Source organism: Onychostoma macrolepis, chromosome 11 (genome assembly GCF_012432095.1).
Source record: "Onychostoma macrolepis isolate SWU-2019 chromosome 11, ASM1243209v1, whole genome shotgun sequence".
Taxonomy (NCBI): domain Eukaryota; kingdom Metazoa; phylum Chordata; class Actinopteri; order Cypriniformes; family Cyprinidae; genus Onychostoma; species Onychostoma macrolepis.
The window spans coordinates 24,778,328-24,805,568 of NC_081165.1; the positions used below are offsets into that span (position 1 = coordinate 24,778,328).

General features: G+C 36.0%; 3 protein-coding genes across 6 annotated transcripts; 2 read left to right on the top strand and 1 right to left on the bottom strand.

Annotated features, from left to right (window-relative positions):
- The first annotated feature begins 357 nt into the window (after positions 1 to 357).
- Positions 358 to 10,482, top strand: txlng (taxilin gamma). 3 transcript variants are annotated; one of them, XM_058791370.1, is made up of 9 exons: positions 358 to 527; positions 1,632 to 1,875; positions 2,502 to 2,593; positions 3,612 to 3,782; positions 3,872 to 4,066; positions 5,140 to 5,259; positions 5,493 to 5,660; positions 6,462 to 6,557; positions 7,585 to 10,482. In XM_058791370.1, exons 1-9 carry the CDS (start codon positions 480 to 482, stop codon positions 7,888 to 7,890), a joined length of 1,440 nt encoding a protein of 479 aa, XP_058647353.1. In that variant the 5' UTR covers positions 358 to 479; the 3' UTR covers positions 7,891 to 10,482. The 3 variants fall into 3 exon arrangements, with proteins under 3 accessions (XP_058647353.1, XP_058647354.1, XP_058647355.1); XM_058791371.1 differs by lacking the exon at positions 358 to 527 and adding an exon at positions 567 to 796; XM_058791372.1 differs by lacking the exon at positions 358 to 527 and adding an exon at positions 1,395 to 1,453.
- Positions 9,214 to 19,154, bottom strand: rbb4l (retinoblastoma binding protein 4, like). 2 transcript variants are annotated; one of them, XM_058791374.1, is made up of 12 exons: positions 18,995 to 19,154; positions 18,418 to 18,562; positions 18,195 to 18,340; positions 16,918 to 17,091; positions 14,550 to 14,665; positions 14,116 to 14,276; positions 13,597 to 13,723; positions 13,372 to 13,449; positions 13,202 to 13,278; positions 12,979 to 13,036; positions 12,080 to 12,190; positions 9,214 to 11,933 (listed from the first exon to the last, which is right to left on the bottom strand). In XM_058791374.1, the coding sequence occupies exons 1-12, from the start codon at positions 19,008 to 19,010 to the stop codon at positions 11,865 to 11,867; spliced, it is 1,278 nt and encodes a 425-aa protein (XP_058647357.1). In that variant the 5' UTR covers positions 19,011 to 19,154; the 3' UTR covers positions 9,214 to 11,864. The 2 variants fall into 2 exon arrangements, with proteins under 2 accessions (XP_058647357.1, XP_058647356.1); XM_058791373.1 differs by having other exon boundaries at positions 16,918 to 17,094.
- A 425-nt stretch (positions 19,155 to 19,579) lies between these two features.
- On the top strand, positions 19,580 to 25,234 carry zrsr2 (zinc finger (CCCH type), RNA-binding motif and serine/arginine rich 2). Its single transcript, XM_058792540.1, has 11 exons — positions 19,580 to 19,806; positions 19,914 to 19,993; positions 20,404 to 20,473; positions 20,574 to 20,682; positions 20,811 to 20,897; positions 22,020 to 22,058; positions 22,147 to 22,262; positions 22,365 to 22,578; positions 23,332 to 23,387; positions 23,482 to 23,591; positions 23,810 to 25,234. Exons 1-11 carry the CDS (start codon positions 19,706 to 19,708, stop codon positions 24,733 to 24,735), a joined length of 1,908 nt encoding a protein of 635 aa, XP_058648523.1. The 5' UTR covers positions 19,580 to 19,705; the 3' UTR covers positions 24,736 to 25,234.
- The last annotated feature ends 2,007 nt before the right edge of the window (positions 25,235 to 27,241 follow it).

Consider the following 27,241-nt stretch of genomic DNA (forward strand, 5'->3'; position numbering starts at 1 on the left):
TCAGGCTCTTGAGTGCATAGTGTCCCCATAAACGAGGTGTCTGTCAGCTCCTAAGCAGCAACTATGAAACACAAAAGGACTGTGTGAAGACTACAGGACCTCATTTGAACAGAGTTAATACGGAATTCATTAAATTCAATTTTAAAAAGCTCTGCCCAGGGTTAATAATAATAAAGATGCCATTTTTGTAACGATTTACTGTATGTAAAAGTAAAAAAAAAAAAAAAATGTTTATTTATATACACACATAATAAAAGGCTACCTGAAGAATGAGCGCGCGTGAGCCCAGGTGTGCGATTTCATCCTAAAGCACGTCGAAATAAAATGACAATTTAATTAAAAGCAGAAATAGTAAATTCTTATATTTAAACATTAAAATTACAAATCGTTTGAATATATAATAAATATGTTTGACTTGAGTTTTATTTGCGTTCGTCCAGTCTTGCCTCTATTTTCACTTCTCAGTGTTTCGTCACAACATGGCGACGCGCTCAGACGCCAGGCTCGAAAACACTGAAAACACACAGGTACTGTACCTCAACCTGCTCACTGTTGAACATTTCTTTGAAATATAACATCATTAGCACATCTAACGCCACGGACGACTTGTTATACACCCACGAAGGGAACCTGTCGCCGTAAAGACGTGTTATTTACGAAGGAAGTAGCTTTAGCCCGCTAACGTTAACCAACTTAATAAGAGCACTTTCAACTCTCGTTATCCAGATATCAAAGCTAAACATCGGGATCTACAACCGCGACGTGTTTTGTTTCTAGCGCTGACATAAAAGTGAGGGTAAGGATTTTGAAATAGATTTAAGATAATAAAAGCGTTACGTCGTGTATGTTGAATGCGGAGTTAGCGAGTTAGCCTGAGGTTTACTGCTTTATCACTTTACCGACTTCACGACAAGATGATTTTTGGGCTTATTATTTTATCTGAGCTGTGAAATGCTTCATGAATAGCCTCTTTAAACTTGTAACCCAGGGAAACTGATCAATATGAGGGGGTTTAATTTATCATGTGATTAAACGTAAGAATTACTTTGCGTTTTATAAGTCTGTCAGGAAAACTAAGTATGCTTGGATAAATATTTTAGTCATTCCATACTAATAAATTTGTAGTGTATACTGTAATTGATCAGTGCTGACGCATGTACTTTTGCACAGGTTATTAGTTGACACGTGCTTTGAATAAATGCCTCAGTGGTCTCATTTGTTCATGTCTTAACCCGTTCCCTCTCACTTATTTGCTTGTGTGAATTTTAATGTAATTCTCTCACTGTGGCTCTAAACTTAGTGAGTTTAATAAAGCTAGACAGCATTTTAACCGTGTATGGTGCCCTAAAATGCTGCCTAGGTAGGGAGCTCACTGGGATTTGAGACACAGCCTCTGTTTCGCGTGGGGCTGCTCTGTCTGCAACACGTGCTCAGTTCTGTCTTTCCGTGTATAGTGAGTTTTCTGTGTTTGCAGTAAATATCTAGAACTAGAGCAGGTGTCGTTGTATTGGTTATGATACATGTCACCTAAATGCAGGGTTTAATGTCAATGTCAATGTCAAAACTACACAGACTCAGCTTGGATAACTTAAACTCATCTCCTTTGACGGTTTTTGTGTTTGCATCACCAGGGCACTGAAGTCATGGAGGAAATCATCGGGGTCTGTGGTCTAGAAGCCAGAGGACTCGTTGAAGGGAGCAGTTCACCTCCGGACGTGGAGACCCCATCCCAGGATAATGTGGAGGATTTCGCAGGGCTGGTGATCAGTGAGGAGGAAAGAGGGGAGACGCCCGGAAGGGAGGATACTAACCCTGACCCCCTCGATGTGGAGTTGGACCCTAATGCTGAGAAAACCAAGGACCAAAAAGCATTTGGTTAGTGTTCGCCATTCAAGGAACGTTTCGGGTTCAATATAAGAAATAAACAGAGCCCTGTATTCAAAAGATTTTCTACAAAAAAATACAATTCTGTCGTCATTTACTCACGCTTAAGATGTTCTAAACCTTATGAGGTTTATTCTTCTGCTCAACTCAAAAGAAGATATTGAAGAATGTGGGGAACCCATTGACTTCCATAGTATTTTCTTCCATACTATGGAAGTCAGTGGGGACCAACAACTGTTTGGTTTAGGAATCAAGTAGGGCTATGCAATATCGTGTTAAAAATCGAATGCGATTCATTATGAACGCGATATTGCGTAGCTTGTCAGTGAACTACGGCTCTGTGTAGTAAATGCCGCTCCATCTGAAAGCACGTGAAGGAGGTTTACTACTAATCACAGAACTGGCTTCACTGACTAGATGCGCATGATCATCGACGCATTCGATTATTTGCACAGCCCTAGAATCAAGTTTGAGGGTGAGTAAATAACAACAGAATTAAATAACAACAGAACAATCCCTTTATCTTTTTTTAATTGTGTTTTTTGTACGTTGTGATAGGATGACTTGTTTGTCAACAACAGGTTATTCTATGCATAATTCTTCTTTTGTTGTCGTAGGCAAAGAGGTTTTGTTGCTGATGCAGGCGCTTCATACTTTAGCCACCCCAGAAGAAAAACTCGCTGCCCTTTGTAAGAAATATGCAGACCTGGTATGTATTTGAGGCTAGAGAAATGACATTGAACAACTATTGATATTCCACTTTCACAAAAAAATTGCAATCCAAGCTTGTATGATTTATTTGGAGAATTTACTCCAAGCTACTCTTTTTCCATACAAAGTATTATACAACTCATGTGGTATGAAATACTAATAGTCATGCACTGAAATGAATTAATCTGGTGCATAATTTCTAAGTGAACAATATAGCCAGCCAATATATATATATCAGGAAATGTAAGTATGCTTGAATAAATATTTGAATGAATTCATACATTTATAAGTTTGTGGCGTATACTGTAATGATCAGTGTTTACATCAGAAAATTTCTTCAGTAACAAACTGCCTCTCGAAATTTCAGTTGAAATAATTTGACATCTCTCTTGTAGCATGATTTTTGCTCCGCTTTGCTAAGGTTTACCCAAGTGTTAATTAAATGTCACTGTTTCAGTTGGAGCTGCATGATGAATCACATTTTAATCGTGATCATGAATTCTGCTTCTCTTTATTTATTTAGCATAATCATCCGTGATATTTGCCCTCCATTATTCATCCAGAAAATGTTTCATTGTAATTTGGCATTTTCGTTATTTTGCATTGTTAACAAGCCTCCACAAACTTTCATGGTCGCGGTTGCTGATGAGCTGAAAAACATATAAGTTGGAGTTTAGCGATCTCTATTGAGATATTCTTCACAAATAGGAGTAATACAGCCGGTTTGTTTTCACTTGCATGGTTTTCTGCGACTAAATCTGCAAGCAAAGTATGTGAGTTGAAGTTCTTTTGATTTGTGCTTATGTGAAAGTGCAGTAATTTTAATGAAATGTAAAAAAAAAATACAATTAAATGAAAATTAATTACAATAATTGTTTAACTATTATTGTGCAAACCCTAGTTTTGGTCTATGATTTTGGCCCTCCGAAACCAAAAATGTATTTATTTTTTGTTATTCCAGCTACAGATATTTCAGTGCATCACTAAATACTAATGTGTAATTCTTCCTGGGACAGCTGGAGGAGAGTCGCAGCATGCAAAAGCAGGTGAAGGTGTTGCAGAAGAAGCAGAACCAGGTGCTTAAAGAGAAGATCCACCTGCAGAGCGAGCACAGCAAGGCCGTCCTGGCACGCAGCAAACTGGAGAGTCTTTGCAGGGAACTTCAGCGCCATAACAAGACTTTAAAGGTAAAGCCACCGGAACTCATGCATATCCGGGATTTGATTTGAAGATTCGTATTGGCCTTAGTTTAACCAGATAACTGTTGTGATGGCAGGAGGAGAATGCTCAGAGGTCCAGGGAGTACGAAGAGCAGCGCAAGGAGGCGACGCTGCACTTCCAGATGACACTCAACGAGATTGAGGCCCAGATGGAGCAGCACAATTTGCACAACAGCAAGCTGCGGCAGGAGAACGTGGAGCTGGCTGAGAAACTCAAGAAGCTCATCGAGCAGTATGAGCTCCGGGAGGAGGTGAGGCAGCATCTGTCCTGTTATGCTCTGGTTGAGTCCTTCAAGCCCTCAGAGAATTGTGAGGTGCAGAGATTCAGTTTGTTGTATACTCTGTAAACGTCGAGATTGTATACGATTTTTGTAGTCATGGTAGACAAGGATATTTCTGCTGTTTCATTACATGGTTTTACATTTTATTTGTTTAATTCTAAATGTGTTCCTCAGGCATGCAGGGTATTTTGCATTTTGAGCTCATTTTAAATATGCAACCTCAAATTAAACCATTAGGCTATGACTAATCACATGACTATATCTATGTAGGGATATGCATACGTACACTACTGGTCAAAAGTTTGGAATAAGTTGTATTTGGAATATATTTTAAAATATAATATATCCGTGTGACGCAAAGCTGAATTTTCAGCATCATTACTCCAGACTTCAGTGTCACGTGATCCTTCAGAAATTATTATAATATGCTGATTTGCGGCTCAAGAAACATTTCATATGATCAATGTTGAAAACAGTTGTGCTGCTTCATATTTTTTTCTTTTTCAGCAAAGGTGCATTACACTGATCAAAAGATGTGTTACACTGACATTTGTAATGTGACAAAAGATTTTTGTTTTAAATAAATACTGTTCATTGAGCTTTCTATTCATCAATTCGTTATTTCTGAAGGATCGTGTTACAGCGTAGAGTGGAGTAATGGCTGCTGAAAATTCAGCTTTGCGATTACATACAATCTCTAAAAATAAAAAAAAGGTACTTTAAAGTGTAATACTATTTATAAAATTAAAAAATGATATTTATATATAATTTTTTTATTAATTTTATTTGAGTTAACTTTTTTTCTTTTTTTATATATATATTCCAAGTAATGAAAATGTTTTAGTTAACTATAATAACAGCAGCGTAACACGCTGTTTTTGTACAGCTACAATAATTGTAAGTGAATGACACTGGAAGCCTCACACATTAAAGTTAAAATCGACAAGCTAAAAGTTAAAAATAAGGTTGATAAGGAAATGTTGCAATTTTCCATGCAATTGCTCTTGAAGAATACTGTGAACATGACATTTATCTTTACCCAGCACATCGATAAGGTGTTCAAACACAAGGAACTGCAACAGCAGCTGGTGGACGCTAAACTCCAGAGGACGGCTGAGCTGATGCGAGAGGTGGAGGAGAAACAGCAAAGAGAAAGAGAGTTTGTGAGTATCCTTGTCATAATCCTAATCCTGTTTCTGAGCCTGTTGCTAATCCTGAAGGATTGGCACCTGCAACCAAGCAGATCTATAATATGTGGATTAAGCATTCCCATTTATCACAATGGAATGGAAGTTGCTTTCTGAAGTATGAGATTTGAAATCTGCCATCTTTGCTCATTGGCACTCAGTTCTGCAGCCAGGCTGATTTGAAAAGTTGATCTGTGTTCTCTGTTCAGCTCCTGAAGAACGCGACTGAGTCCAGACATAAATGTGAGCTGATGAAGGAGCAGGAGCATCAGTTAAAGCAGCAGCTCACTCTGTACATGGACAAGTTTGAGGAGTTTCAGACCACCCTCGCCAAGAGCAACGAGGTCTTCACCACCTTCCGACAGGAGATGGAGAAAGTGAGTGTGCAGGAAGTCTCTCGTGCTCACCAAGGCGCCATTTATTTGATGAAAAATACAGCAATATTATTACAATTTTAAATAACTGATTTCCATTTTAATACATTTTAAAATGTAATTTATTCCTGTGATGCAAAGCTGAATTTTCAGCATTGTTACTCCAGTCTTCCATGTCACCTTCAGAAATCATTCGAATATGATATATGCTGCTCAAGAAACATTTCTTCATATCAGTGCTGTAAACAGTTGTGCTGCTTAATATTTCTGTGCAAACTGTGATACATTTTTTTTACGATTCTTTGATGAATAGAAAGTTTAAAAGAAAAGCATTTATTTGAAATACAAATTATGTAACAAAAGGCTTTACTTCCACTTTATGAATTTGTCATCTTGACATTAAACTGTAAAAAGACAAATTGCTTAAATACACTTAATTATAATCTTTAGCAAATCTCAAATTATGTGCTTATTTCTTACTATACATTATGTTGTGATGCCGAAATTCACTTTTAGGATTTAAAACAATTGATTTAAGTTTAATGTGTTATGTATTTAAGAATTATGCCATTTTGCATAAATAATTATAAAATGAAAATAATAATAAATCTGTAAGGATTTTAATGTTGTAGTATTTCTACATTTTCATCTTCACGTAATTCCAAATATAATGCCTTTGGACAATGAAATGATCAATTCTGATTGTTTAAAAGACAGACAAAGTCGAGCGAATATGATCTTTTAGTTCTCTGTGTGGAAAGGCTTATTTTTTATGATCCATTTTTATTTTCTGACACTAATCAGATGACGAAGAAGATCAAGAAGCTTGAGAAGGAGACCACGCTATGGAGGACCAAATGGGAGACCAACAACCAGACTCTACTGCAGATGGCAGAAGAGGTGAGAGGAATATTAGAGCAGTTGTGTTTTTAAAGCATGCATAAATTCTTATTTCTAAATTCAGGGTAGAACTGTGATGAATTTATGTTGTAGAGCAATGTACATTTACATAACAAAAGTGAAGTCACAACAATGTTATTTTAGTATCAGAGATACTAAATTTTCTGTTTTCATTAAAATTTTGTTAAAGATTTAGTAATTTTTTTTTTTTTTTAAGTATTTTTGTTTATATAGTTTCTATACATTATTTCAGTTTTAGTTTTAATAATTTTAATAGATCAATTTAAACCATTAAAATGAGAAATGTTGCCTTTGCAACAAGCTAAAGTAGGTTTTTACATTATTTCAGTCAATGTATTTTTTCAAGTAACAATTTTTTCCCCCAACTATAGCACATAACATTAATCATTAATAAAGTTTAGTGAGCGTGTACAGTCAGCTCAGCTTTTTATAAATAAGAGATGGGTCTAGAGACAGATATACACTACTGCTCAAAAGTCTGGGATTTGGATAGGGTTTTTTATGTTTTTGAAAGATGTCTCTTCTGATCACCAAGGGTGCATTTATTTGATCAAAAATACAGTAAGAACAGTGATATTGTGAAATTATTACACTTTAAAAGAACTGTTCTATTATAATACTTTAAAATGTAATTTATTCTTGTGATGAATTTTCAGCATCATTACTCCAGTCTTCAGTGTCACATGATCCTTCAGAAATCATTCTAATATGCTGATTTGCTGCTCAAGAAACTATTATTATTATTATGCTGAAAATATTTGCAAACAGTGAGGCATTTTTTTTAGAATTGTTTGATGGAAAGGAAGTTCAAAAGAACAGCATTTATTTAAAAGGTCAAGTAACATTATAAATGTCTTCACTGTAACTTTTGATCAATTTAATGCATCCCATGAATAAAAGTATTGCTCTTTCAAAAAAAAAAAAAAATTCATACTGACCTCAAACTTTTGAATATTTCATATTTCAATCTGTTTTCAAGTTGTTGTTGTTCTTGTTTGTCTCTTAGAAAACGGTGCGAGACAAGAATTACAAGGCCCTCCAAGGGAAACTGGAGCGTCTGGAGAAGCTTTGCAGGGCCCTCCAGAGAGAACGCAACGACCTGAACCTAAAACTCCAGGCCCTTCAGGGCCCAGCGAAAGATCTGGAGGAAGACGGTACGGGGCCTCCTGACCCTCAGCCGCAGGGGCTTAACCCAGAGATGGAGAGAGAGGTGGAGGGAGAGATGGAGGGTTTGGTGCCTCAAACAGAGAAACTCGGGCTTCGGCCTGAGGAAGAGGGCACCACATCATCCACACAACTCACTGACGACTGAGCCTGGCCTTCTGGTGGCCTTTCTTTTCCTTTCTTTTTGTGGAGGTATATATTTTTGTCTAACAATTATCATAAACAAATTTGTGAGGAAAAAGCAGGACATTAGTGAAGACGCTAACTGCTCTATACGTTGGTAATCTGCTTTGTGGAAAGCACTTTTTACTCCCTGTTTTCTATCACATTGTATTTTCGTAGGAAATGGTCATGTGGTCCAAGATGGCCGCCATACAGCTTTGTTTCGTACGTTTTTTTTCTTTTTCCTTCCCCTTATTCTCTGCTCAGCTGTGCTGTGCTGTGCTTGCACGTTTTTCGTTTATCTTGAATAAAATGTAGCTCTTCGCTCTGACCTCTAGAATCTGAATAAATCATTTTGGATGCATATAATGTTTAATATTGCCATTTTAAAATAACCGTAAATAGTCAACAAGCCATTCCAGCTCTAGATGACCTTGAGAGACAGGGCATTAATAACAAGGGAGATACAGTAACACTCAACTACTCATTAGCACTTTGAGTCTGAGCCAAGATGGGTCCACGACAAATGACGCTTCTGTTGCTTTGATTGAAATGGACTTTAAAGGAAGATACATGTCTTATCAATAGGTGAGGGGTCAAGACTCCTCACCGCCTGGGACTGGTTTTCTAATGGGAATCTGATTAAGGGCTAGTTTGACTTTGAAAAAGGCTGCTACATCTCCAACAATTATGTGAAATCCTAAGACAGGGTCAAACAGTCTCACTCCGCTGAAGTTACAGAACTTTTTATGGGAGGGACTTTTTTTGTTGCATGACAGACGAAGCGAAAGCATCTTAACCAGCAGAGAAAAAAAACTCAGTACTTATGATAAAAATGCCACATGCATTTATATTTAATTAAAATTCACTTCTCAAGCCCTTTTATTTAAGAGACAGGGTAGTTGTTTTTGTTGAATCTGGGTTTCCAAGCCAGTCAACTGTTGGATTACATAACTGAACCTGATTGAACTATAAAATCAATCTGCTTTTTTAACAAAATCATATTGACTGTCATTAAAAACAAAGATTTGAACATATTTCCTAATTTACTATAAACTCTCCTTAATATTTTTGAATAAGGAGGACATAAAGTTTGCTATTAGGGTGAGATGACCTTCGTTTGATTTGCTTTATTGTTTTGATGCTGCTGTTAATTAGTCCTGATGACAGCTATCGTTTTAATTGGATTTGTTTTTGTTTTTTTTCCTTTAAATTGTATTTCACCTAAATATATCAATTTACTCACCCTCATGTCGGTCCAAACCTGTATGTCTTTTTTCTTCTGTGGAGCACAAAAGAAGATATCTCAAATAGTTTTTGTCTGTATGAAAGCTAATGGGGTCCAAAACAACATTGGACCTCCTTGACTTTCATAGCATGGACAAATATTTTTAAATGCATTCTTTTGTGTCATACAGGTTTGGAGCAACATGAAAGTGAGTAAATGACAATTTTCATTTTTGAGGTGAACTGTTCCTTTAAAAAAATTAAGTTTCTTTTTTGTCTGTCTAAAATGGACAGGTTGCATTATTTTTGCTCTTTAACTGGACACAAAACTGACTAATATTTTCAAAGGGGCCTTGACGTATTTGATACTGGATAGCTGAATGTGATTTCTCTTTCTTTTTTTTTTTTGGACTTTGTAATGAACAAGAATAAAATGTCTGTAATTCAATGCTAAAATGTTCTGTAGAGCTGCAAACATTCTCAATACTGCTAATGTGAAACTATGTCAAGAACTAAACTGATGAATGTAGAAGCTGCCAAATCCATGTCTAAACAAACGGCCTCAAAGCCCTTAAGATCTGGTCATTATCACGCTGCAGGGACACAGGGTCTAGAAACGCTTGCCGCCTCAGGTCCATTACAACATCTGGCTCTGTTCATGTCCTGATCTGAACCTCTGACGCTGGCCAGTACATTCCTCAATGCTGAGTCCAACAAAACCCATCCAAGGTTTTCATTTAACATGCACTGAACATGATCATCTACTTTTACTAAAACTAATCACATTAATCATGTTTTGTAATGACAAGTGCAGAAGGACAAGGTTTTGCTGTTCATTAGAAACATGGGCTGAATGTGTTTAAATTTGCCAAACTGTAAAACTCAACAGAATGGAAAGGTAGATGTTCACCAGCTTTTTTTTTTTTTGTTTCCTAAAAAAAAAAAAAATCATTTTTAATTTTTTTTCCTTTCCAAATTTTGAATAACGATGTTTATAACATCTCAGCACTTGATTTCCTCGAATTTCTTCATAACAGTTTCACCTCGCTGTCAAATGTCTGCAGAAGTTAGTTTGTGTGCACGCATTTTGATAAATACATCTGTAATTGGGGTCATGTTCATTCTAAATTTGTTGGTACTGTCATTTGTATCGCTACTGCTTTTTTTGGCAATGCCCCGGTTTGATTCTCAGGTTATGCAAGAAATCTACCTCTTTAGGTAAGACATACTGTGAAAGATGCTCAAGAGAGCTTTTCTTTCTCCCCCAGCTTAGCCCATGACCCCTCTGAGATTGTACAATGCTCTTGTAGTTCTGTCTTGCTTTTCAATAAAAACATTTTGTAGAATTTTCCTTACTGTGTTGTACGTTGTTTCACTGTCTTCACATCTCCAGATACAAAATGTAGTGATGTAGCTGAATATTTTTTGGAGGGCTGAAAATCATTGTGATCATTTTCACTGCATCTATTTCTTAGAGACAACGTGGATAATCAGGCAAACTCAACATGTATTCAACACTCAACATGTCGATTTCTTGTTTTTAATTGATACTGATATGGATTCTTAAATCTCACAATAAATCTTTTAGTCTGTGAAGTTTTCTGTTGATGCGTTAACTTAACATTATTTTGTAGTGCCTTCATCCATAATCACAATAAGCTTTGTGCTTTACTTTCAATATGAAACGAATTCTCAGCTTTCAATTTTATGAAATACAAACAATAAGACTAGTTTTGCCACTCTTTAATCTGGTATCACTGATCACTGTAGTGTATCAGCCGTAGTGTGCACACTGTAGTGTGCAACCTTTTATCTTGTCCTCTTACTACTAGTTATAGCAAGAAATAAACAGGAATGAACATCAGAATGTATGTTGAAAGAAACCGAACAACTTACTGAAATGTATTATGTCTCATGTAATCGCTCCACGAGTGTTTGACCCGTGGAAAGACGTCAATAAAACAGCTTGTAAACAATGTCACATAACATCATGTATTCCTTCATTATTTAATGTATGTTTAAATAAATGTCAAGTTTTTCCCGTTACAGGCACCGTTTAAATCTCCATATTTCAACACTAAATTGTAGCACCAATTCTGTTATTAAAAAGTTGACAAAACTGCCTACATGTTTTTATTTTAGTGTTGATTATTTAATAAATTGGATTATTTAATACCATTTTTTTTTTTTTTTTCAGTTTTCTGCCAAGTGCATCTTGAATTTTTGGTTTACAATTTTAATTTTCAGTGCATTACTAATATGAAGTACTATTTAATGAACTTTTAAAACTGATTTTAATATATGCTATAAGAGAAACAGAAAATATCTAACAGTTGATCTGTACTTTATTTTCACAAGTGAAGTACAGGGAGTTATCAACAATTTAGGATTACAAAATCATTTTAAAAGTTATTACAAAAGATTTATTGCAAATTGACATTTTTATGCACAAAAACTAAAACTGTGATAAGCCACACCAGGCCGTAACTTCTCAGAAGTGATTGAACAAGTGGTGCAGTCTTTCTCCAAACCATCTGAGGCCAAACTTCTCTACCGCAATGAATGAGGGGTGAACCTTTTAGAAAAGTGTCTACAGAAGGACGCTGTGATGGATAAAGTATCTGGTATGTATGGAGAAGGAAGTAAGAGTATGGAATTTACTGAATAATACTGCAAAGCAAAAGCTGAGGAGTAGGAATTCATGAAAGGGTTGTAGATATTTAATGAGATCAGTTACGACGCCTGCCCTTCCAGCTCTGACGCAGGGGTGTCTGGCTCTTCATCATTGTAGATGTTCTCAGCCTAGACAAGAGATGTTTAGTCTGAGATTATGACATTAATAAGAAGTCCTAATATCAAAATTGATCAAACACTACAAATCAAAACACTTTATTAGTGACTTTCATTATCAAAGGAAGGTAAATCTTTAATGTTTTCGCTGAACTTACCATCTGCCATACTTGCATAATGTTGTCCTCTGACACAGAACAGATTACCCAAGGTTCATTTGGGTTCCAGGAGAAATCAGAGATCTTAGCTGTGTGCCCACCATGAATGAACTGCCAAAACAATCAAAATGTCCTTACATTAGATGCTTTTTTTTTGTTTGTTTTTTTACTGACATGCCAAAAATATCAGTATGGATGTTAAGCACTGGGACTTTGGTACCAAGCTTAATATATATATATATATATATAATATAATATATATAAAAAAAAAAAAAAATTTAAAAAAGGGATCTACAGGATCAGTTGAAAGACATTAATACTTTTATTCAGCGAGGACACACTGAATTGATCAAAAGTGACATTTATAGTGTTACAAAAGATAATTTTGTTTTAAATAAATGCTGTTCTTTTAAACTTGCTATTCAAAGAATTCCTTGTAAAAACTGTACTACAAATTTACAAAAATATGAAGCAGCAAAATGGTTTTCAACATTGACAATTTTTTTTTTAAAGTTTCTTGAGCAGCAAATCAGCATATTAGAGTGATTTCTGAAGGATCATGTGACTCTGAAGACTGGAGTAATTATGCTGAAAATTCAGCTTTGCATCAAAGGAATAAATTACATTTTAAAATATAGGTCTATTACAATAGAAAACACTTATTTTAAATTGAAATAATATAATATATTTTGATTAAATAAATGCAGCCTTGGTGAACATAAAAGTCCTCTTTCAAACAAAAAAATGAATCAATTCACATATTAATTGTCATATTAACATTTAAACTTTTAAATAAAATACTGCAACCTTAGCATGCTCTTGCTTTGGTATTGAAATAGTTATCAAGACTCTATAGCTCTATCTGTCAGATTTTTTTCAGCAAGTCCTTCTTTACTCACCAGCAGCTCAGGTGGCCCGTCCTCTGCATCCTCCGCAGACTGCTCTTCTCCGATTTTACTAGAGGACACACATGTAACAATGCAATCAATATATGTTTAAGGCATCCGTGGATCTAAATATAGTTAGATGTTCACATTAACATTTGGAATGTGCATTAAGATAGAAAAAAGTCAATTTTCAAGAATAAAAATCAACAGAATAGAGAGAGTAATAAAGTTCTACCTTAGATCCCAAACATTGAGGCGTCTGTCTGTGCCACTGGAAGCCAGGATGGTCTCGTTATGGGGAGACCACTGGACCTGTCAAGAGCATCAACATTATTATTGCAATAATCTGTTTACATTTTTCTTGGATTAAATATTGTTACATTGTAACAGAATCTTGAGTGTTACCTGGAAGATTTCATCCTTGTGTGACTCAAAAGAGTGAAGCTTCAGCTTCAGGTTACGCAGATCCCACAATGCAACAGTCTACAGCCACAAACAAACACATCAAACCAGTCAGCGTCAAAACTGAAACATACTTTGGGTTTTAGGGGTTCTCTTCCACATGGGGAAGGATCTCCAAATCAAAACTTCTCACAGATGTGTGCGTGTGTGATTATGCAGATCACGGACCTTGTCTGCTGAGCCAGTGGCCAGTATGAACTCGCTGTAGGGGTTGAAGGACAGGCAGTTGACTTCAGCCGTGTGGGCGTCCACAGAATGACTAGGCTTTGAGGTGTTATTGGATCGAGTGTCCCAGCTGTAGTAGACAGACATTTCATTGTGTAATCCATCTTAGTCCATATCTGCTTCTCTCAATTTATTAAACAAGATTGTCTGTCATAACCTGGCACCCATGCACACATGGCCTCTCCACATTATATAAAAAGTGCTAATGAGCTGAAACCACTGGCAAACATGTAAGCTGGAGTCTCTACTGAGATATTCTGCTCAAGTGTAATACAGCCAGTCTATTTTCTTTCATGTGGCCGCTTGCGCTGTTTGCTGCGACTAAATCTGTGAGCAAATGAGCATGTTGACGTTCTCTTGAATTGTGCTAATGTGAAAGTGCAATAATTCTGATGAAAAAAAGTACTCGACTAATCATGATTGATAATTATGATTAACCGTTTAACTGCACAGCTTACTCACATCATGAGTTTCTGGTCATCAGCCACAGAGCCGAACAGCGATTCATGTAGAAGGTGCCAGGACACGTCCTCCACCACAGCTGTGTGCCCTGTGAAGATGGTCTTGGCATCTACTATCTTTCCCTCCTTTGGAACAGCACTGATGTCCCATAGACAGATCGTCTAAAGTTGAACAACAATGCGTGATCTTACAACATACAAGTACAAAGTCTTATTATTGCTAACAAAAAAAAAACATTTTTATTACTTGAAATAAATGTTAAGTGAAATAAAATGTATATTTTATTTCAGCTAGTTAGCAACATTTATCATTTTCAATTAGTTTATTTTATACTATAGCTAAAAAAACTAATAAAAATGACAAAAAAAACAAAAACACTATAACAGAATTTCAGAGATCCTAAAATAACACTGCTTTGAATAGAGCTCACTCACATGGTCGTCCGATGCACTAAGCAAATTTCCACTCAGGTTGGAGTTCCAGGATAAACCGTATCCCTCCTTCTGATGCCCCCGCAGTCTCAGGTCTGGACTACACTCTCCACTGGGGTCTGCAAATAGACAATTTACAATTATTATTCAAAGCGAGCATCTTCATGCATGATTTAATATAGGGCTGCAACAAATCTGACTGTCAAAATCGCATCTGTATGCTGTGTATGGAAAACAACCGCCACACATGTCAGAGTTTTAAATGCAATACTATGGACAAAACACATCTGAAAAATACCAAAGGCCTGAGAGTGAGCTTATGTGTTGAATCTCCACTGAGCTTCAGACTTAGCTTTTGTTTTTATTTACTACTTTGAGCAGGTTTTAGATTGTAATGCATTTATTTAAACCCTTTTACGCAATATATGGCACAGTCCACATAGATTCACTATATTTGTTTTCATAGCCTTCAATTTGCACATTTTTTGGAGGACAACATTGTGCAGAAGCACAATAACAGTTTACTTTTTAAAAAATACACTGTGTGCAGAATTATTAGGCAAGTTGATATTCTGGTCATATTTTTTTTCCAAGAACATTTTACCAATTCCAAACCACATCAATCTCAATAACTACTATTGATTTTGTATTTAATAATTTATAAGTGATATATAATTGTCCATGAAGGATGAAGAATTATTAGGCAGGTTTTCCTTTACAGATAAAATTAGTCAAAAAAGAGATTGAACTCAAGAATAAAAGTTAAAAAAATTATTAAATGCCCATGAGAAGGATGCAATACTAATGCAATAATAGAATTAGCAAAGTTAAGGCATGACCATTGGGCAGCGAAATGCTCATTGGGTCAGCAAGGTCAGACACATGTTAACTGCAAAAGAATTAAGAATTAAGGTGAAGAATTAGGTGAGAAACCATCAGGAACCATTTAGTCTCCAGCACCATCATTTTCCAGAACTGCAACCTTCCTGGAGTCTCCAGAACTACAAGTTGTCAGGTTCTCAGAGACCTTGCTTGGGTAAAAAATTCTTTAAAATGGCCCTCACTTAATAAGAATAACATGCTGAAGTGTTGTGAAATACATGAAGACTGATTTTGTATAGGCTTTATGGACAGATAAGTTGAGAGTGACTCTTGAAGGACCAGCATCACATCCTTCACGTCCTTCAAGAGTCACTCACAACTTATCTGATATGACCAGAAAAAAAATATGACCAGAATATCAACTTGCCTAATAATTCTGTATATAGAGACGAAAATTTATATTTTTAAATCAAATTAATCAGACAATCAGATTAATTCATTTTAAAATAATCACTTGTTGCATAATTTACATGGCTTCTTTGGATAAACTGAAAAACACTGGGTTTCATTCACTAAAGGCCCGTTCACACCAAGGATGACAACTGTAAATATAACGATAAAGATATAGTTCTAAAATCGTTCTCAGTATTAAAGAATAGCAGAGTCCACACCACAACTATAACGATAAAGGCACAGAGAAACTATATCATTGGAATCACTTTCAGAGCAATTTTTTCCAGCTGATAAACGATACAAACATTGACATCCAATCATAATCCATCCTGCTATAAGGAGCTCGAGAATTTAAAGCGGCAGACGCGCATGCGCTTAGAATAAACAGACGATATCCTTCGCTGGTATGGACGCTAATATCGTTATCTTTATAGTAGTTATCGTTCTTGGTGTGAACAGGGCTTAAGAGTGTGTATGCATGAATTGTGGCATAAAATCTCTGAACGTTTTCAAGAACAAATCATTCACCAACGACATTTCTCCTAAATTTACAACAAAAAAACAAAAAAATAGGAACAAATGAAACCACATGTACATAAAAATGACAGTCTGTGGGTGGCCTAAGAATCTTGTTAAATATACTTCGATATTTCATCTTAAATACATTTCACCATATACAGTGATAAAAGCTGTGTTATAGTGCGCACTAAGTGGTTACTCTGCATAAATACGCAGATATGTGCATGTACAGTTGGCTAATAAAAGGTCTGTATGAAAGGTGTTTAATGTGTCTGAACTGGTTTTGAGGACGGCAAGCTTGCCAAGGATCTTGCATCTTTCAGACTAGAGCGCATCTTTAGAGGGTGTCATGTGTTTTCTGAGAGTGACGGAGAGCTGTAAAGGAAAGGTTGTGCAGAAAGCCTGTATAAGGAGATGGTTTGGGCTTGCTTTATTCAAATGAATAAGCTTGCACACTTGGTCATTCAAATTCACTAACACTAGAACAAGGCTGAGAACCTTTTTATGTGGCAATTTCTTCTGTGCGTAGAAGTTCAAAATAATACATACAATTTATTAGTGACTGAGACCCACTGACCTGGCTTGGATGGGTGTTTAGTGTAGTCAAACACCAGGACGTCAGAAGTGGGGGTCTTGGTGGCGATGATGCAGGGGTTTTGTGGCATGTATCTGGCTCTGTTCACTTCTCCTTCATGGTTGATCTTAATTTCAATCTCGATCTTTCCGCTCACAGACCCAAACCCTCCAAACTCTGGGAAGAATACAACCATTAGTAATGTCCAACGTCTGATCTCTGTCCCACTTCAACTTTATGAAATCATCAGTTTGTATCATTCAAAAAAAAAAAAAAAAAAAAAAAATGAAACACTGTTACATCTGGCTTCAAAGCCATTTTTCATGAAACCTGAAAAACTTGTCCCTCCACTCAAAAGTTTTTTTTTTTTTTTTTTTCACCAAAATGTTAATAAATAATCCATATGAATTAAGATGTTTAATCCAAGTCTTCTGAGGAGAAAAGTGTTTTATATGATAAACAAATATAATATAGGCTTTTATTCACATATAAACACTGATCAATGTACATAAAGAACATCAAACACAGTCAACGGAAGCTGAACTGTGCTTGCTTTTTGTTTATATGGATTAATTTTATTATGTCCTTATGAACTTTTTGAAGCTTAAAAATATTGGATGCATGTATGCAAAAAAAATATTAGTTTGTATTTTCAAAGCTTTGGAATGACATGATGGTGAGTAAATTGTGATTTTTTTTTTTTTTGGGGATTTCATGATTTTTTCCTTTTTAACTGGACTATCGCATTAACATCCATCTAAATCAGAGGTGTCAAACTCAGTTGCTGGAGGGCCGCAGCCCTGCAGAGTTTAGTTCCAACCCTGCTCAAACGCACAAACCATGCCTGCGTCCCAATGTGCATACTATCCATCCTAAATTCTTTGTGATATTAGTAATTTTCAATACTATTTAGGGCAGATAGGGTGGATAGTATGCACATTGGGACGCAGGGCATGTAGTTTTTTGAGCCTGAAGGACGTGATTAGCTGGATCAGGTGTGTTTAATTAGGGTTGGAGCTAAACTCTGCAGGGCTGTGGGCCCTCCAGGAATTGAGTTTGACACCCCTGATCTAAATATAAGCATAAACATGATCCAGTCCACATGCATGAGGTTGTCGAAAATGCATCATATTTGTGAAACGATTCCTTCTCATTCATAAAGTCAATCTGTGTTTCCCCCAACGTCCCCGATCATACCTGCTGAAGAAACAAATACATAAAATCAATTTTAGTATAATAGCCTCAACATGAACAAGAATTATCATCTATTCAGCTCTTACCTCCTTTCTCACTGTCGTAGTGGGACGCGTCAAACTGAGCATCGTCATTAGGGATCTGAACACTTGCAATAACCAAGTGGTTCTGCTCATCCGAAGTGTGTGTGCCCAACACCAGCCGATGAACCACGTAATCCTTTCCCTCAGGCCTGCACAATGATACACAATAAACCGCAGAGTCCTAGTCATGTGTTTCAGAAGGTGGAAAGGTTAGTTACTGGATTACCTGTTTACATCAGGAAGCCACTGCACCGTCAAACTTGGCCACTCAAGCGCATGTGTCATGACTAGATCATACAGGAATGGTGTGTTTTTCTTCCAGATCTTGTATTCCTCATTTATTACTCTCTCCTCCACAGCATCATCGTACACTAAGAAGAGAAAACAAGTGGGTAAATTCAGGCCAAATGCATCCAATTGAACACAATTTGCATTGCGGGAGCTCATTGAGCAGTAAAAAAGTTGTGTTTTCATATAAATGAGCAGAAACTGAAGTGTAACACGATCAAGTTCCCCAACTAGTAATTACAGCGCAACATATGAATGATGGAGGGAAGTCGAGAACAACAAAATTGCGTTCTGCTTTGAGAAAACCTTTATTCCAGTCAGTAGAATAATTTAATAACGCCAGTAGTTTTAATTTAAGTGAACCGCGAGTATTTGATAAAAACTGGCTCAGAATGGGACACTCATTCATTCTCATGTCAATATGTGGGTCAAATCTATTAGCACTTTAGGCTAAAGCTAACAAACTCTGCCAAAACAAAAAATACTGCACGAAATTCACTACGCAAAAACTTTACCTTCTTTGTCTGCCATTTTGGCGTGCTTTTCTGCGGGGTAGCCACTTAATAAACTATGGGTTTACAGCCAAAAAGCAGAAAAAACAGCTTTGCAGGGTTTTACGCTCACGTCTCTTGCAGCACCAGCTCGCGCATCCCACTAAACACGCGACGCTACGCAACCGTCCGATTCAAAAATCGAGTCGTGCTACTGAACCGACTCTTTTTATGAATCGGTCAAACTGATATGTCTAATATCTAAGGTTTTTTGTTGTTGTTGCATTTTTATATACCCCTGTCAAGAATAATCATATGTGCTCTTGTTTGTACAATTTGTCTTAGAAAAAAAAAAAACAGATGGCATTGTTTAGCAGGAAAACTGTAATTTATAATTATTATCATCATCATCATAATTATTAATACAGGGAACAACAGTGAACAATGATGAAAGAATAATAAAGAACACAGTGAATGTTTCAGATGAACAGGTTTATTTTATAGTTTTACAGAGGAAGTAGTTCATTGAAACGAGCCGTCCAAATGAACCGATTCGCTAAAGTGAAATTGACTTCCTCATGCTGCTCTGAGCATGCGCAGTCACAAGCTTTACGACATTAAATGTGACGTCATCTTTGCGCGCGCGTTGTATGATTGGTGTGAAATGTGCTGCTGCCTTTATTGAGAGTTTTGACGTTATTGTCTACCGGCGAAATGTGTAAATAATGTTTTAAAATGACGGACAATAACTGTTGCTCGTTTCAGACGGACCCGCCAGAGCCGCAGGACTCTCAGAGTCGGTTGGATGAGTGTGAAACTGCTTCTGTTGTGCTCAGGTGTTGTGTGATGGTGTTATTCTGTAGCGGTGTACAAACCAATATGCAAACATTTACAAAAAATCTTTGCTATTTATTAATCACTCTTTATTTAATGTCTTTTTTAGTCAAAAACAACGACGAACTATTCTTAAACGAGAGAGAAGGAAAAGGAAACGACAAGCTATTGCTAAATTAAGAGAAGCAGGTGAGGTAACTTATAATAATTTGTAATTTCATTATAATTACACTGTATTTACACAATTTATTTTATGTTATGTATGTTACAATCTGCTTACTGCTTACACACACACATATACATACATACATATATATATATATATATATATATATATATATATTAGTAGTCAACATTTGAAGTGGATCAAAAACTTCATAAAAGTTGTCTTAAGGCAAGAACGGGTGTTGTTTTTGTTTTAGGACAACTTTGATGAAAGGTTTTGATCCACTTCAAATGTTGACTAATATATATATTATCTGTGTGTTTGGATATATATATATATATATATATATGCACATACATACCTACATGCCATGCATATCTGTATGTATATTTGTATCTATAGCTGTCATATTAGATAAACACATCTTTTTCAGCTCTTGATCATTCACAAAATGAGGAGCACCAAACTGAAGATGAGGAAGAACAGATGGCTGATGAGCAGAGGTTTGTCCTTTTAAAGTTCAGTATGATAAGCTATTATCAATAGGACAAATTATTATTAACTGGACAAACTGCAAATTTGTCACACTGTTTTACAATCTAGTGAGCGATTGCACCAGGAATGGCTGGAGAGAGAAAAGATTGCACAGGAAGAATTCAGCCTGAAGAGGGAGAGAGAAGAGGTGGCACAAAAGAAAAAGGAGGAAGAAGAGGTGAGCAATCTGTGAAATTAAATATGTCACATTAAATCCATGAAGTTCTGCAATGACCTGGATGAATCTCAATTTAGATATACATATAATGCTCCAATATCTGCTTTTCTGTCCTTCTGTAACCACAGAGGAGGATCAGAGAGGAATGGGAGGAGCAGCAAAGGAAAGAAAAAGAGGAGCGCGAGCAGAAGGAGCAGAAGAAGAGAGAGAGAGAGGTGATCCCTGCACTGGGAGGATAAAGATGCAGATGTCTACATATATCCTCTAATGCTCTTACACCTTATACCAACATCATATATCAAAACATCTCATGCTACCTGAGACAAATCAGCCTTTAAAGGCTTCCAGTTTGTCAGTCATGGTTTTACATACACACCATGTGCCATAAGTCTGTGTTTCATGTGTACAGTGTGTGATTTTGTTTGTTTAGCAGAATATTGCGTCTTCATTTCCTTAACTAAGATACACAAAAATGATTAATGCAGCAAGTGTCCACTTCCAATGAAGAACATGTATCTTTTCATGTCACTTGGGTGTATAGTGATAATGTTGCTTGTTGATGCTACAATAGAGAACAATTATTATGTGCAGTAAACCAGGGATTCTCAATCGTTACAACTTTTAAATGAATAATCACAATATTGTTTCTTTTGTGTTTTAATTTTAACAGTAAACCCATGTTGTGCATCACTTTACAATTAGGAATTTGGAATTGTTACATTTTAAAAGATTAATTTGTTAATGCCATAGTTTTTAAGAACTTTATACTTTATCACAAATCCAGAAATATTAAAACAGGCAATTGCATAAATAAATAATTAAAATAAAATAAAAACATTTCATATTATTGTAATATTAAGTTAAAAATTTATAAAAATTTAATTAAACCATTAAAATGAACTGAAAACACTGAATTTGAGAACAATAAAACAGATTTTATTTAATCTTTACTTTTTCTTTATTTTTTTTAGAAAAAAGTAAATTTCACAGGGCCCTAAATATACGATTTTTATTAAACTTTCAGAAAATTGTTAAATCGTATAAATTTATGCTTTTAATTAATTAGATGTGCTTTTTGATTACTACAGTTTAATTTAACCATGCATGTGCTTAATGACTGTTATAATTATGAGGGTGTCCTAGGAAAATTTCTCAGCTGTAAGGCCCCAAAAAATTTGAGAACCCCTGCTGTAAAGATTTGAATTACAAATTACCGATAACTTTAGTCTATAATGTACAAATGATCTGACAGATTGTCTTAACCAATTTTAACAGATATGTGCTTGCACACCACAGACTTTCACCCGCCATACTGTGTATGTTTGCACCATTTATAGGAAGCTGTTCAGAAAATGCTGGATCAAGCAGAGAGTCAGGTAACATCTTGCTTTCCATGTCAAATTTAAGTTAGAAAATGCAGTTCGTTAAAATCATGAAAAGTCTCCTTTATTTTGTTGCATTAAGCTGGGAAATGGTGGTGCTTGGAAAAATCCTGATGCCCCAAAGGATTATGGAACAGAAAAGGACAAGGCAAACTGCCCGTTCTTCCTTAAAACGGGCGCTTGTAGGTTTGGAGACCGGTATGTATTTATTAAGCTGATGTTTTCAAGCAGTTTGGTTTTGACAGTCAAAATTAAATTTCTGGTCAGGTTTTAGATTTTAATGATGATTTTTTTGAACAGGTGCTCCCGAAAGCATGACCACCCAACATCCAGCACCACTCTGATGGTGAGGGGGATGTTTGTGACCTTCGGGATGGAGCAAAGCAGACGTGATGACTATGACACTGATGCCAGTCTTGAGTACAGCGAGGAGGAAATGCACCAGCAGTTCCTGGATTTCTATGAAGACGCTCTGCCAGAGCTCAAGAACGCAGGGAGGGTGGTGCAGTTCAAGGTAACTAAAATTAAAAACCTAAAAATCATCAACATAATAGAAACAATCAATTAAAATAAAATGTTTAATGTAATTTAATGTTTAAATCAGGGTTATTATTGTTAACTAAAAGTGAAACTAAAATGTTTCTACTTGAAATAAAATAAACAACAACTGAAATAAAATATAATATCTTTTAATCATATTTACAGATTTCTTGACTCCACAGCAAACAGAGCAATATTGTCATTACTGTCCCAATACTTCTATTTTATTATATATATATATATATATATATATATAGTACCTTGCGAAAGAATTCATACCCCTTCATTTATTTCACGTTTTATGTTAAATTACTTCTTTTTTTTTTTTCCACATCAATCTCCACACACCACAATGACAAAGCAAAAACACAACTGTCACAACTTTGTAAATGTATTAAAAAAACAATAAGTACATTTTATAAGTATTCAAACCCTCAAGTATTCAGTGCTTAGCTGAAGCGCCTTTTACAGCCTCAAGTCTTTTGGAGTATGATGCGACAAGATTTGCACATCAGTATTTTCAGATTCAAAATAATTGCATCTTAATGATATTAATGATTTCACTTTTATAATTTAATCTTTTTTAATTAAATTAAAAATAAATGTATTAAAATAAATACATTCATTTTTTAATTAATTAAATGTGATAGTTTAAATTGATATTAAATCAAACTCATATATAAGCAAAAATTAAATGAACAATCATTATTTCCCCATATTTTAATAGGTGAGCTGCAACTATGAACCTCACTTGAGAGGAAATGTTTACGTTCAGTACGACACGTAAGTTCAGTATTATTATATTAGAGACATTGCTGCAGAGGAGAAATTACAATTGTTGTATTTTATTTTGATATTTCTGTTTACATGACTGCAGAGAGGAGCAATGTAGAGAAGCTTTCATGATGTTTAATGGCCGCTGGTATGCTGGAAGACAACTGCAATGTGAATTCTCCCCAGTAACTAGATGGAAGACAGCCATATGTGGTAAGGAAAGCATTAGTCTAAATCAGCGGCTCTCAATTCCAGTCCTCACGTACCCCCGCTCTGCACATTTTTTATGTTTCTAAATAATAAACTATATTTCTCAATCTTTATATAGTAGAAGTTTTTTCATTCGATCACTATTTTTATTCTTTCTTTGTTTATATTATATATACATGTATGTTCTTTATATACCCTTATTATTGTTTTTATGTTTGCAGGACTGTTTGACAGACGTAAATGTCCAAAAGGAAAACACTGCAACTTCCTCCATGTGTTCAGAAACCCAGATAATGAATTCTGGGAGGCAGACCGTGATCTTCATATGTCCCCTGATCGCAGTGGAGGCTTTTCTAGTCGCCATTTGAGCAGCAGAGATGGAGTGTGGTCCCAACGTGGAAATAGTCCTGAGCGCATATCCCAGCGCAGAAGGACAGATCGAAGGAGCCACAGCCGCGAGCGGTACAGTTACAGGGGAAGACTGAGCCGGGAGAGGTGGAGTCATAGCCAGGAGAGGCGGAGTCATAGTAGGGAAAGGCGGGGTCACAGCAGAGAGAGGCGGAGTCGCAGCAGAGGGAGACACAGTCGAAATGGGGAAAAGTGTAGTCGTAGCAGAAGCAGAGAGAAAAGGAAGTCAGAGCGATCAATGTCTCAGAGAGAGCAATCCAGAAGGAGCAGGAGCCGATCCCATAGCAGAGACCGGTTAAAGCAAGGTGAATGTGCTTCAGCAGACTCGAGAAGACAGACATCCGAATCAAACAGTCCAGAACGTGTGTCAAAAAACAGGTCTGTGAAACGGAAGAGTCAAAGGATGGAAAGCCAAAGCCCAGAAAACTCTGACCGAATGGATGCACATCACCACAAGCACTCTAAAAAGAGCAAGAAGAAGAAAAAGGGCAAAAAGAAACACAAAAGAAAGAAGAGTAAATCACGCAGCTCAAGCTCGGAGTCTGACAAAGACTCCCGGAATGAGGAGTGTGATGAGATGCCGGCTAAATCAGAAGAAAGTACAGCTGTGGCGCCCAGCACAGGTTCACCAGTAGATGGAGTAGAGACCACAAATTTGGAGGGCTGTCATCTAGAAGAGGAAATCCATTGTGCGCTTACAGATGCTACCAAATCCGATGGCATCACACAGTCTGGATAGATTATATTAAAATACATCAACTGTGTTTCTGTTGTCTTAAAGCAGCTGTTGTTATTTTAGTTTGCATAACAAAATGCCTAGTTTTTCTGATTTTGCTGATGAAAACTTTTCCTGTATATTTGTAATTAAATCTAGTCTTTTCTGAAAGTGTTGGTGAAAGACATTATATTTTGTTCATTTTCAGCGAGAAGTTCCAAGACGTCACGTGGGTAAGCAGATCTTAGGGATCATTTTATTTAAGGTTGTGACAATGGACATAAGCAGCAGATATTTAATTCCATATTGTGATGTTCATCAGAGTGCAACAGATTATCGACAAAGAAAAATGTAGGGTTGGGACATGGTTCTGTCCCTCAGTTGTGGCTTGGATGAGGGGAAATCTGAATCTCACATTAAGATCTGCCTCCATCCAATCTAAAGGAGCAGAGCTTAAGCAGATGAAATGATTGGAGAGGTCTTGCATTCATCACCAGAGAGAATATGTGACCCTGGACCACAAAACCAGTCTTAAGTCGCTGGGGTATATTTGTAGCAATAGCCAAAAATACATTATATGGGTCAAAATTATAAATTTTTCTTTTATGCCAAAAATCATTAGGATATTAAGTAAAGATCATGTTCCATGAAGATATTTTGTAAATTTCCTACTGTAAATATATCAAAACTTAATTTTTGATTAGTAATATGCATTGCTAAGAACTTCATTTGGACAACTTTAAAGGCGATTTTCTCAGTATTTAGATTTTTTTGCTCCCTCAGATTCCCCATACCCCTCCTAAATAAATTCTGGTAAATATTCCTTTAAAAATAATGTTGTAATAATATTATATTATATTATAATATTAGTAGTACTACTACTACTACCACCATTGGTCCATTACATTAAGTAATATATTATTTCTGTTACAGTTTCTTCAAGTTAAACCTAGCTTTTATTTTGACAGGTGGAAGACCTTTAAGTTTCTGTTTGTATAGCCTATAATGAATAAATGCTCATGAAGTGACTCTCTTACGCTTCAGTATGTATGTAGGGAAACCGCGCACCTGGGGCCTGTACCATGATGGTGGCTGAACAAACTCAGGGTTACAGGATTACTTTTGAGTTGACAAAACCAAACCAGTCCAATCCGGCTTTGTTGGTACCATGAAACTGATCATCAACTTTCTCTGTCAACTCGGGCTTTATCCTGAGTTAATGGAGCACGTGCACATGAAAGTGTGACATCAGTAATGAGCAGCCAATCACATGCCTTAAAACTATGATTCACTTCTTGTGAGAGAGTCAGTGTGAAGATTAATAGATTGAACAATATGAAGAATTTAAACACATTTACACAGCACGATCATGAAACGATTTATCCATGAAAGAGGAAAACTTAAAGAAGACATCTTACCATATAAGTGCAAGTAAATGTTGTAAAGTTAGTTTATAGAGTTGATAATATTTATAGGTATAAAAACACTTAAAAATCTAAGCTCATATGTAGTCATGTTTAAAGCTATTGATTCTAAAACTTATTTATATTGCATATTATCTATATGTTTACACTGATTTTAAATAAAAGCTTAATAATTACTATTAAACTAAACTGGCTTGTGTAATGGATTAAGGATATAATAATTATTATATAATTATTGTAGCGTCCTTTAATTTGGAGTAAGAGAAACTGGAGGAGTGGCTTTATTGCGTCAGAGATGTGTCACTTTGCTTGAAGCTGATTGGTCAAATTTTTGGTTTAGATCTCTAAACCAGAACATAACCTGCCCCGGAGCAGGTTAGCTGTGGAGCGCAAGTTACTATGGTGATGAACACTGCTAAAAGCCAAACCACTTTCATGGTACCTAAAACCCAGAGTTGCCACAAACTAAACTGAAACTTACCTGGCTAGCCAGCTAAACCAGCTTCATGGTACAGGCCCCTGCGCCTTTCATTCACACAGAGACAAACAGAACATGCAGGATATAAATAATCTTTTGTGGCCTAATATTCGCACACTAGTACATATCACATTTTGATTTAAGTACACTGACCTACTCTTGTTTTATTAATCTAAAATTTGGCAAATTCTGTGGCGTTCCGCATTGTACAGCAAATTCTGTTATGACTGGATTCAGTGATGCCATCTGTCGCGGAAATCATAAAAGGATTGTTAGCACAAAAATTAAAATTCTGTCATCATTCGCTAACCCTCAAGTTGTTCCAAACATGTATGAGTTTTTCTTCTTCTGTTATACATAAAAGAAGATATATTGAAGAATGCTGGTAACCACAGTTGTTGGTCCCCTTTGACGTTCATAGTATGTAAAAAAAAAAAAACACTGTTTAAGTCAGTAGGGACCAGAAACTTTGGTTACCAACATTCTCCAAAATATCTTTCTATGTTTCAACACAAGACAGAAATTCATACAGGTTTGAAACAAACAGAACCTTAATTTTTGGGTGAACTATCCCTTTAAGATGCACTTACGAGGAATTTCCATTTTATGAAGAGTATACGTATCAAAT

Bases quoted from the DNA above. Each gene is read 5' to 3' on its own strand.
- txlng (XM_058791370.1), top strand. From the start codon at position 480: ATGGCGACGCGCTCAGACGCCAGGCTCGAAAACACTGAAAACACACAG. The intron at 2,594-3,611 runs GTATGTATTTGA...TTCCTGGGACAG, and splicing joins GTAAGAAATATGCAGACCTG to CTGGAGGAGAGTCGCAGCAT. The intron at 4,067-5,139 runs GTGAGGCAGCAT...ATCTTTACCCAG, and splicing joins AGTATGAGCTCCGGGAGGAG to CACATCGATAAGGTGTTCAA.
- rbb4l (XM_058791373.1), bottom strand. The intron at 13,450-13,596 runs GTCCGTGATCTG...TTGTGGCTGTAG, and splicing joins CCACTGGCTCAGCAGACAAG to ACTGTTGCATTGTGGGATCT. The intron at 11,934-12,079 runs GTAAGTTCAGCG...TCTCTTGTCTAG, and splicing joins TTATGCAAGTATGGCAGATG to GCTGAGAACATCTACAATGA.
- zrsr2 (XM_058792540.1), top strand. From the start codon at position 19,706: ATGACGGACAATAACTGTTGCTCGTTTCAGACGGACCCGCCAGAGCCG. The intron at 22,579-23,331 runs GTAACTAAAATT...ATATTTTAATAG, and splicing joins GGAGGGTGGTGCAGTTCAAG to GTGAGCTGCAACTATGAACC. The intron at 23,592-23,809 runs GTAAGGAAAGCA...TTATGTTTGCAG, and splicing joins ATGGAAGACAGCCATATGTG to GACTGTTTGACAGACGTAAA.